The sequence below is a fragment of the Elephantulus edwardii genome, unplaced genomic scaffold, assembly GCF_000299155.1.
Source record: "Elephantulus edwardii isolate Elephantulus edwardi_28Jun2011 unplaced genomic scaffold, EleEdw1.0 scaffold00048, whole genome shotgun sequence".
NCBI lineage: Eukaryota > Metazoa > Chordata > Mammalia > Macroscelidea > Macroscelididae > Elephantulus > Elephantulus edwardii.
In genome coordinates this window covers 5,054,299-5,066,110 of record NW_006399798.1, presented here as the reverse complement: position 1 = coordinate 5,066,110, position 11,812 = coordinate 5,054,299, and the positions used below count along the sequence as shown (strand labels likewise).

Below are 11,812 nucleotides of genomic sequence, written 5' to 3'. Positions count from 1 at the left end.
TCTGTCACCCTGTCTCTGTTTCTGACTCCGTGTGTGTGTGTGTGTGTGTGTGTCTGACTCCCTCTGTCACTCCGTCTCTCTGTGTGTCTCTGACACCCTCTGTCACATGCACTCTGTGTGTGTGTGTGTCCCTCTGTCACCCTGTCTCTCTGTTTCTGACTCCGTGTGTGTGTGTCTGACTCCCTCTGTCGCTGTCTCTGTGTGTGTCTCTGACTCCCTCTGTCCATCTGTTGCTCTCTCACACTCCAGTGGGAACCCAGTTTGGCAGCTTACTGACCGATTTGTGCTTCCTCCTTCCCCTTCACAGCATCTTGGGCAGATTCCATAAAGTCAGTTTTGATCATTAAAACCAGTGTAGAAATAATCACAAGACCCACTCACATTGCCATTGAATCAGAACCAAGTCAGAACTGACCAGTGGGTTTTCAGAGGCCGTAAAACGCACGGGAGGAGACTGATCATCTTTCTTTCGGGGAGCCACTGGTGGATTCAACCCAGCCGAGAGGTGCCCCACCTGGTTTAACCGTGCAGCTCCCTATAGCGAGGCCGCCAGAGCTCTCCGATCACAGGAGCAACTTTAATAAAAATCAGCTTAATAAGCTGCAAAGCTCCAGGTGTGTATCTCACGCTTTCCTCCTGGCCTCCTTTAACCTGGTCACAGCTGGGACCGGGGCTGCTGGGGTTGAAGTTCTGTGGTCTGGGAAATGGAAATTGAAGAGAGAAATGCACTTTCAGGAGGTCAGAAACGCTTAGAGACATTAATGATAGCTCCCAGTGCGGCTGTGGCCTCTGCAAAGGGCAAGTGGACAGTCCCCGTCAACACAGGGTGAATGGCCCTGCTGTCTTGGCAATTCTACTTCTAGAAATAAGACATTATCAGGATACAAAGGGATGTAAAGAGCCAGGAGCAACCTGAGGTGAGAGACAGGGATGTTCACAGCCTTGAAAGAGAGCAAGTCTGTACGTCCCAGCGTGGAAGGATGTCCAGGATGTCTGTCTCACTGCTGTGGAGTCAGATCTGACCATCCATGACCCTCCAGTGAGTGTCCAAAGCTACAGACGGTCCAAGAGGAGGCTTCTCCCTTGGTGCAGCTGGTGGATATGAATTGCCAGAGAAGTGTGGCCTGTGGGTTAGTCAGCACCACGACTCGACAGATGTCACTACCAGGGCGCCCTCCTCCGAGACTGCAGGTCTACAGTCAGCCTGTGCGCATGTCTCCAGAGCGCCCTCCTCCGAGACTGCAGACTTGCAAAGTCAGCCTGTGCGCATGGCACTTATGTGCAAGCCAGTGTAGTGTAAAGGCAATGGACACAGACTGCAAGGCCAGAATACCTGAGTTCTAATCCTGACTCTACCACTGACAAGTGACGTGACCTCAGGCCACTCCAGCTTGTTCTATCCTGGTGTCCCGTCATAACGAGAAAGGAGGGAATCATTTAGAAGAGTGCCCGGCACGCAGCTGGAGCTGTGGATGAGTTAGGTCAACACTACGATCGTTGGGTGTCCCCTGAAGTTTGGGGGTCGTGGTGAGTGAGACCCCATCCTTCGGTATTTCTCTCAACCGGAGGAGAGTCTGCATTACTGCCTAGTTTTAAGAATGGTGTTAAAAGAGGTTTGGGGCGGGGGGAATGGAGAGCAAAAAAGAGTCCTTCTCTTCTGGAAATGATTAGTTTATGAGAAAGGGAGTCCAGAAAGCCTTCTTGAAGATTTAACGGGGCCATCGGTTGAAGCTGCCCCCTCAATGGGAAGGCTCCCTGACACACTTTGAGGGTGCCGTGACTTCGCAGTGTCTGGGATACACCAGGGAAATCTCTCCCTTTAGGATACAGGGAATGGCATGTACGGACTCACCTGAAAGCTGCTCGAATTACTCACTGTCCCAGATGGGAAACAGCCCTGGCTTCTGCCATGCCCTCAGGAGACCCATCCCAGCGTTCTCAGACTCCGGCCTCCACTGTCTCTCTACTCCAGTCCCATGGTCCCCGTGCACCTGGACTTCCCCTTCCACTGCCACCTCCCCCAAATCTACTTAGGTCTCCCTTCCTGGAAGCTCTTGACCAGCTCTGACCCCGACACCCCTCCATGGGCGCCCATCTCTCCCTGGGCTGTGGCCTCTCTCAGCCATCTCTGGACAAGTCTGGGGGCCTGGGAAGGAGCTTACCTGGAAGGCTTGGTGTTGGGTTCCTTGACGAAGGAGGGCAGTGCAAAGAGGAAGAAAATTAAGACCGCCAAAAGCAAGGGCCACTGGGCAGGCTGGCCGAGGGGCCAGGGTCTCCTGGGGCAGAACCTCATGGCGGCGGGTACAGCCGTGCGGGCAGCTTCTGGAGGCAGCTTCTGCACCCTGGCCGCTGATGCTGCCGCAGACAGTCCTATCTCGCCGTCCAGGCCGGGCGTGCACCCTTTGCACTCTGTCTCCTCTGTGAGGTGACTGCTGCTCTATTGGTCCTGCCAGAGAGAGAGGGAGCGCCTTCACCACTGGAGGAAGGCTTAAAGGCTGGCATGCACTGAAGGAAGAGAAACTTTTGTCCAAACAAGTTCACTTCCTTTCCTTTGTTTTAGAAGCCACTTTCTGAATGTAGAACTTTCTAAGAGAGATATACACATTATCGGAAACCGCACCTTGGTCAGGTTCCAAACATTTGGGGATCCTGGACAAGGGTGTACTCTGGAAGAGGGGTGCACTGCCCCCATGTGCCACCTGAGCTTTATAAGAAAACTGCAGGGACCCCACTTGGGCCTACAATTCCCACCAGCACTCCCCTCCAGGACCCTCGGCCCCTTAGCCTGGCTGTGACGGGAGCCCAGCCCAAGAGCAGTCTGGACCCTTGCTGGGCAGTGAATGCTCCGGTGGACACCCTGAGCCTGCAGTTTCTGCTGTCCTGACTGCTATGGCTTGTTTCCCAGCAGGCTTTGTGGGAACACCTCACCTGCAGAGCGCTGAGGGAGGAGGGAGAGGGCAGCTCCCCTTCATGGGTGCACGTTAGATGCAGCAGGGACCTTTAAGTCCTTGGGGGCTCAGGTCGCATCCCAGCCCATTCAAGCAGGGTCTCTGTGGGGTGGGGCGCCACAGGCGACCCCTGTGTGCAGCAAGGGTGGGGGTGTGGGAACCACTGACCACCCCACCTCCTGGTCAAACAGCATGAACCCACTTGAGCGCGGAGAGCTGCAGATGAACGCTTGCCCGTGGTCCGAGCACCACGCAGAACCAGCGCGAACACGCGTGACTGTGGGAAACGCCCAGGACTCCACTCGGGATGGCCTCGGGCTCTGAGCTCATGAGGAAGGTGCCTGGGGGATGGGACCACCTCCCTGCTCCCACCTGAGATCATGGCCGTCAGAGCCCACGGATGTGGAAGCCTCGAGTGGGTGAGGGGGCTCCCACCGCCCCAAGCCACAGCTCAGGGTACTGCCTCTGAGCACAGACTGCGTGTGCCCGTGTGTGCCCGGTTCCAGAATGACTCATCCCACCTGAGAGGCAACAGGGCTTGGAGAAACTGCTAAGGCCGCTGGGAAATAAGGGGGACAGGACACCACCGAGGTCAGTGGGAAGGACACGGGAGCATTCAGACCAACACCCTCCAGAAAGCGCGCTGGGTGTTCGTTGTTTGTTTTGTTTTTGTTTTTAGAAAGGAAGTTAAAGAAGCTTTATTAAGGGGTCTTCCGGGCGGGATTCCTTGGTCTGCAGAGAGAGAGACAGGCAGAGGGACAGACCAGGGAAGTACCGCACCCTAAGATAGAGTAGGGCGGGTAAGGGTCTTTAGGGAGGGACATTCCATTGTGGTTTAGCCAGGTGGCTGGTCTTCTTGGGTATTCGTTTTTAAGAACATTGCTTCCATAGCTGAACCACGCAGGTGTTTTCAAGCGGGGGTGGGGGGGTGGGGGGGATGTAGAGGTGCAGCTTCCCTAGGGAGAGAGCAGGGCTTGAAGGTCTGGGGACCTGGATCGGTTGTCTGACTTGGCAACATGTTTACCCGATGTCCTTGGTCTTTACCCAAGACGCGTACCAATAACAACCTAAGTGCCACTCACCCAGGCAGCTGAGATAAGAGTTTATCTCGATTACACAGTAGTGTATGGTTGGAACCTATAGCCATACCCCCTGGCTATAACCCACAGCTGTACCCCCAGGCTGGAACCCACAGCTGTACCCCCTGGCTGTAACCTAAGGCTGTAATGCATGGCCCTGCCCAGTGAGCAGATGGGCAGAGAGGAGCAGGGAGGTCTCTCAGTACTGATCTCTCTTTTTCCGATCACGCCTAACCTATAAAGTTCTTGGTAAACATTACCCATGTGGAGTTATTACTGCCCTGAGCCCTTGCTTCTGCATCCTTGATGGTGCCGTTTCCCGCCCTGGTGCCTGGCTGCAACGCTGAGCAAAGGATGTGTGTGGTGGGCTGGACACTTTCTTACCTACAGAGTTGGTTTGGCTCAAAGAGGTGTTCCTGATGTGTCACCTGGCCTTCTGAGGAGGCTCTGGCTGTTCTCTCTGCTTTCCAAGGCACAGTGACGATGAGGTGTAGACCCAGGTGGAGGCTGAGCTGCCACAGACAATCAGTGCCTCTCACCAGCTGAGCTCAGAGAGAGGAACTCTCTGCCTCTCACCAGCTGAACTCAGAGAGGGGAACGCAGAGCTCAGGTTTCCTGGTTCCCAGGTGCCTAACGTGGCTGAGGGAGGTGTGTCTGCAGTTTTTGTAACCACACTCACCAAGAACTTGCCCCTTTTTCATGCATCAGCCACCAGGGAGCTCAGGATCAGAGCTGCTGCCAAATGAGCTCGCCATGGAGAGACGAGTAGTATGAAGGCAGTTTTCAGAAGCAGGTAAAATCGTAACTCTCACACAGACAGCTGTGTGGGATTACTGTATTTGCACTGCAATCTCAAAGGCACACAGTTCAAATCCACCCGCTGCTCTGTGGGAAAAAGATGGGCAATGTCTTCCCCAGTGATTAACTGCCTCTGAAAACCTGCTAGAGTGTCAGCTATGGGTTGGTTCTGACTCAACGGTGTACAACAACATGAGAAAAGTAGTCAGATGTTATAACCGGTTCAAAAGATGAGTGCTGATGCCCAGTTAACAGGGAGCAAAGGCATCGTAGGAGCCCTGGTGGTGCAGTGGTTAAGTCACTCGCCACTCACCCAGAAAGCTGGCAGTTGAAATTCATCAGTCGCTCTTAGGAGAAAGCCGTGGCAATCTGCTTCTATAGAGACCTACAGACTTGAGGATGTTATGGGGAAAATACTACTCTGTCACTCAGTTGACTTCTCCAAGGCAGTGGGGTTGGGTTTAAAGGCATCTCTTTAAAAAAATTATTAATTTTAATGAAAGTTTACAGAGACTTAGGGTTTCCAGTCAGTCATAGTTGCACTTTGCTCCCTGCCCACGCCCTCCCCCCAATTCATTTTTCTCCCTGAGGAGTAAAAGGAAAACTCGTTCATTGCTATGTGATCCCTGCCCCCCCCCCCAAGTCCACTGCACTGTGCAGCCTTCATCCTGGACTCCTGTCAGGACAATGATACCTAATCATATAGCCCTTTTAAACAGTTCTCTCCCTCATCTGTTGCAATGCAGTATACATCATTCCTCCCCTTCTCTGTCTTCCCTCAACCCCAATGTCAGTCCTGTTTTATAATAGTGGCACTATGCAATATTTGTCCTTTTGTAACAGATATTTCACTCAGCATAACGTCCACTAGGGTCACCCACTTAGCATACTATTTCATGAGTTCCTTGTTTTTCAGTGCTGTATAGTATTCCACTGCGTGAATATACCAGAGCTTCTCTATCCATTCATTTGTTGATGGACACTTGGGTTGTTTCCAGCTAAAGGCATCTTAAAAAGTGAATTTCAAACAAGGTCCAAAGTAGGTTTCCCACAGGGAGGAATGCAACACTCAGACCCCTCCCACCCTGTGCAGAATCTGCATGTCTGTCGACAACGTACACTTTAGAGAGTCATCAAACAGCTCCAAATCAATGGAGGCCAAACCAGCCATACTGGAGGAGTCTCTCCAGACCTACCATCTTCAATGAACTTCTCTGAGCAACAGAATTTCTACTTAGAGATTGTGCTTTCGAATCACTCCAGGACTGATTTTCTTTGAAAATGTCAGCCCCTGGATCCCCCAACTGCAAGACACATTTGATGACCTGAACGATGCTGGATTCAGTGGGAAAAGGTGCATCTTTGAGGATGTTCACTTGATGGAGAGGGTGGATACTGCTTCAGTGTCCCATGAGGGCACTGTCTCCTCTAATTCTCTTTTCAATACCAAGCTCACTCTTGGCTCTTTAAAAATGGATGTATTGACATAGAACTTACACGTTCTATAGCACAAACCCCACAGCCCACAGTGTAAATTGCACGTCAACATCACAGAAATGAAAGTCCTTACAACTAGATCAACAGGCAACGTCGTGGGAAGTGGAGAAGAGATTGTCAAGGATTTCATTTTATCTGGATCCATAAAACATGCATGGAAGCAACAGTCTATAAATCAAACGCCGTATTATATTGGGCAAAGCTGCTGCGAAGGGCCTCTTTAAAGGCTAAGAGCAAGGGTGTCTCTTTCCAGACTAAGTTATGCCTGACCCAAGTAATGGTATTTTCAGTTGCTACATATGCATGTGGAAGTAAGGAAGATTGAATTGTGGTGTTGATGAAGAGTACTGAAGACACTACAGACTGAAAAAAAGAACAAATCTGTTCTGGAAAGAGTGCAGCCAGAGTGTTCCTTAGAGGTGGGGCATGCTATCAGGAAGGACCAATCTGTGGAAGAGGACATCATCCTTCGAAAAGTAAAGGGTCAGAGAAAAACAGAAAACCTTCATAAATGGTTGACACCGCGGCTGCAGCAAAGGGCTCCAACACAGGCTGCAGCATAGATTATGAAGGTAACACAGGACCAGGCAGTGTTTGCTCTGTTGTAGATAAGGTCGTTCTGAGTCATGACGGACCTAACAATACCTAACCACCACCACACACAGAACGGAGTGTTTTGTGACTGACTTCTTTCACTTAGCATAATATTTTCAAAGTGTACCCATGTTGTAATATGTCTCTGAGCTTCATTCTTTTTTATTATTGGATAATAAAAATATTCCACAGTATGTATATACTGTTAAATCAGGCTGCTCCTTGGAGGCAAGGATTCTGGGGCTTCGTCTGACGTACTTTGGACATGTTGTAAGGAGGGACAGGTCCTTGGAGAGGGACATCATGCTTGGGAGGGTGGAGGGACAGCACAAGAGGGGAAGGCCCTCTATGAGGTAGATTGACTCAGTGACTGGGGTAATCGGGATGGGTGTGTCAGAGGCAGTGTGATTGGCATAGAATAGAGCAGGGTTTAGGGCTGTTGTACATAGGGTCGCTATGAGTCGCAAGCGACTCGACGGCATATAACAACAACAACAAATGACTATGAGATATCATCTCACCCCAGTCAAAATAGCAAAATTTAACAGAACAGCAAGCAATAAATGCTGGCGAGGTTGTGGAGAAACTGGAACCCTTATTCACTGTTGGTGGGCGTGTATAATGGTGCAACCCCTGTGGAAAGCAGTATGGCGCTTTCTCAAAAAGTTGCAAATAGAGATACCATTTGACCCCGCAATACCACTACTGGGAATATACCCAGAAGAGACCATAACTGACACCCAAGCAGATATATGCACACCCATGTTTATTGCAGCTTTGTTCACAATAGCAAGGAGTTGGAAAAAACCTAAGTGCCCATCAACAAACGAATGGCTAGAGAAGCTGTGGTATATTCACACAATGGAATACTATGCTGCATTAAAAAACAAGGAACTCATGCAATATTACTCAAAATGGTTGACTCTGGAGAACATTACGCTGAGTGAAATGTCCCAGTCACAAAGGGACAAATATTGCATGGTGCCACTGTTGTAGAATGGGACTGTCCTTGGGGTTGGGGAGAGACTGAGTAAGAGGGGTTCAATAATGTATGCTGCTCTGAAACAGAGAAGGGAGAAAACTGTTTAAAAGAGATATGTGATTAGGTATTTCGGTCATGACAGGAGTCTAGAGCGATGGCTACATGGTGGAGTGGACCTGGGGGAGGGTTTGTAAAATAATGAAAGAATCTTTTCTTTTGCTTTTCCAAGAGGGTAATGTCTGGTGGGGGGGAGCCTTGGGAGGGGACAAATCTACAACAATGAATGAATGGAAATCCAAAGCCTCTGTAAATTTTCACTGAAATTAATAACAAATTTAAATTTAAAAAAAAAGAATTAAGTTAGAGTAAGGATGGCAATGGAACCACCTTACCTCTGTAACCTGATTTGTGCCATTATTAGAACCTCTACTCAGAATATTATTGCTTTTCAATTTTTGATGCATGCACTTTTAACTTGTTAGTTAAATTTGTATCTTCTAGGCTGCAACACTTCCATGATACATCTTCAAGGATATGAACATGTACAGCTAAGCACAATTGATAACAGTGCATCTAAATTCCAAAATCAATCTCCATAATAGTCTATGTGTTTCCTACTGCCAAGGGGGCCCTTTGGAGTAGTGAGAGAAGACATTCACCCTGAAACCCACAGCGTCCCTTTTCAGCAGGAAGTAGCTAAGAGAATGCGCCATCCCCTTTTCCTTATGAATCAGGGTGAAGTCTCTCTCAGGGAGGAGTGATAGGGAATGGCAAGGGACACACTGACAAAGGAGATTAATCAGAACTGGCTTTGACAAGTACTGTGGCAATTGGACAATTAAAACAGACATGGGGGGAAGAAGAACGAACTGGGGATGAGGGTGGAGAAAACAGTGCAACAATGAATGAATGAAAACCCAAAATCTCTGTAAATGTTCATTAAAACTAATAAAATTTAATAAAAAAACAAACAACAACAACAACAATGTATATACTACAGTCTGTTTATTCATTCATCAAGTTATAGACGTTTGGGTTATTTCTCTGTTGTATTGATTCTGAGTGGTACTGCTGTGAGCATTCTTGTACAATTTTGCCTACACATGCTTTCATTTCCCTTAAGTAGATACTTAGAAGCATGATTATTGGCTTGTATAGCAACTCTATGGAGTCCTGGTAGTCTAGTGTTACGAACTGGACTTCTAAGCAAAAGATCAAGGGTTTGAATCCACTAACTGTTCCTTCCCTGTAAAGATTTACGGCCTTTGTGGTTTCAAGGGTTTATTGTTCAAATGGCTTTTGCAGCCATTGATGATGACTTTGCCACATGGATAGGCAGGGTCATACAAACGGGTCTTTATCTTCGTGGTGATTGGCTAGTCCCACATTTCCACTGGGTTTAAACTAAGCAGTTTCAGCAGCAGATACCAGCGATGAAAAGGAATCAGCATGCATCCGTTGGGGCCAGAGCTTCCTGTGCCAGCCAGACCAAGCTCCACAGGAGAGCAACAGCAGCAGCCTCGGCAGAGAACCGGACACAAGCCGAGCTGACTCAGGACTGCTGCCCCACAGAGCCAGAGCCCTTCACCCGAGCTTGCTGGAGTCTGAGGAAAATCCTATCACTGCAAAATTAAGGGAATTTGTAGCACTTATCCAACCTGGGAGGCCAAGGGCCCAAGACCCTACAACCACTCTTGAGAAGTTATCTGGACTGAGGGAGTGTGTTCTGCTGCCTGTTAACTTCCCCAGTACACCTCATAACTATGAATATGGTTCTGTAAAATCTGTGTAGGCGTTGCAATGTGCTTCAGGCCAGGACAGCAGTAACATTGCTGTTGGAATTAGTAGATTTAGGTGCTGGAGTGTGGGAGACCATGGCTGACCTTCTAGGAATTACTTTTGTCCAAGGCATGTTGCTGACGGGGATGGTTCCCATTTGTGGAGTTGGTAAAAGTCAGAATCGGCCACCCTCATGCCACTTACACTCGTTTTACAGCCTCAGAGATCCAACAGAGGGTCTCTATGAGTCAAGAGTTGACTCAACGGCACTGGGGGCGGGGGTTTGGAATGGCAACTCTAAGGTAACCAGGTGGTTCAGTGGTCAAGTAGTCAGCTGCTAACTCCAAAAAGGTGAGCCCATGAGCTGGGCTGAGGGAAGTGTAGCGAGTCTCCTTTCAGAAAGAGCTCAGCCTTTGAAACGCTAGAAGGCAGTTCTGTGTCCTCGAGGGCTACTGTGAGTCTAACCCATTGATGGCTGTGGGTATATAAACTCTAAGTTTAAACCTCTGAGGGATTTCCAGATTGTTTTACATAGTCTGCAACGTCTGACATCCTCGAGAGTAATTCATGGATGTCCTAGCGTCCGCATTCTCTCCGGAGCACGTTCTTGTCCATCTTCTTTATTCATTATAGATGGCTGCAATGATGGACTTGACCATAGGAACGGTCAAGGATGGTGCCGGAGCAGGTAGTGCTTCCTTCTGCTGTACGCAGGGTCACTGTGTGCCTGGACCAGCTTCCTGGCCCTCAGCTGCAACAGTGGCCATGAGTGATACATCCCATTGTGGTTCTGATTGGTATTTCTTCTTCTTCTTCTTTGATTGGCATTTCTTCTTCTTCTTCTTCTTTGATTGGCATTTCTTTGGTGGTTAATGACACTGAGCATCTGTCACGCTGTTACTGATCATTCTTATCTTCTCTGAAGAAATCGTGATCCAAAACAAACTTCTCCACAGCCCCCAATGGCTCAACTATCAGCTAAACAACGCCTGGGCATCTAAGGTGACCTGCAACACCTGAGAAATAGTCACTCCTTAGAACAACCAACACATGAGGTCAAAAGGGAAGCATTTGCTCACAGATGAAGGCTTGAAAGCAAGAGAGGATAGGATGAAAGGGTTAATGGAAATGAGAATCACAGGGAGGAAGTGGGGGAAGGGTAATTATACTGTGGATATTGTAATTAACATCATAAGACAAAATTATTGAATAAGTAAATGAGTGAATGAAAACCCAGTATGTTTTGCAAACTTTTACGCAAATCACTTATCAAGGAAATGAGGTGCAAATATTTTCTTCCTGTTTTGGGATGGCCTTTTTACTTTTTAGGTGTTACCCTCTGAAGCACAGAAGGTTTTCATTTTGATAGCCTCCAACCCATCACTCTCTCCTTTCACTTGTAGTTTTGGTCTTGCAGCTAACCCAAGGTCACAAACATTTACTCTTGTGTGTTTGTTTGAGAGTTCCACAATTTCAGGCCCATATTTCACATTAAGTGAGATTTGTGTTTAAGGCATGAGGTAGAGTCCACATCTGTATGTGTGTCTGCAGGTACTGAAAAGAGGAAAAAGAAATGTTGATTCTGGTGCGAACAGGGAGAGAACCTACCAAACCTTGTTAACACATGTTCTTTCCCTGCCCCTCTGAGGAGTGTTTTTTGGGACAACCTGGGAGGCAACTCTTAAAAGTGTTATCATCAAGGCAGACTGTTCCTGCATATTGTTTTAAGATTCATCTCTCCCATATTCTTAAAGTAAGTACATTTGATCTTATTGTTTTGGTTTATTTGCTTCAATCACCCAAGTAGATTGCTCAGGAAGAGAAATGAAGCTTTTTAAAGTTAGTAGTATAAGTTTCAACAACAGTGTCATTTCAGCATGAAATGGGATGATAATTTTGCATTGCATTGATTAAAACTGTTCTATAGAAAAAAAACACACAAAACCAAACAGACAGACTGTTCCATCTGCTGGTTTCTGCAGCAGAGGAGAAGCCGGTTTCAGCGGCCCTGGGCTCTAAATTGGGACCAGTCCTTTGAAGAAGGACATCATGCTTGGGAGGGTGGAGGGACAGCACAGGAGAGGAAGACCCTTTATGAGGTGGATTGATTCAGTGACTGGGGTAACGGGGGTAGG

The 11,812-nt window shown here is 48.2% G+C and overlaps 1 protein-coding gene across 1 annotated transcript in view; it reads right to left on the bottom strand.

Annotated features, from left to right (window-relative positions):
* Positions 1-3,330, bottom strand: part of ST6GALNAC1 (ST6 (alpha-N-acetyl-neuraminyl-2,3-beta-galactosyl-1,3)-N-acetylgalactosaminide alpha-2,6-sialyltransferase 1) — a 27,040-nt gene extending 23,710 nt beyond the window's left edge. The window contains 3 exon segments of the mRNA XM_006886354.1: positions 628-697; positions 2,163-2,437; positions 3,151-3,330. Of these exon segments, the coding sequence (XP_006886416.1) occupies positions 628-697; positions 2,163-2,437; positions 3,151-3,330 (525 nt within the window).
* Positions 3,331-11,812: the final 8,482 nt, after the last annotated feature.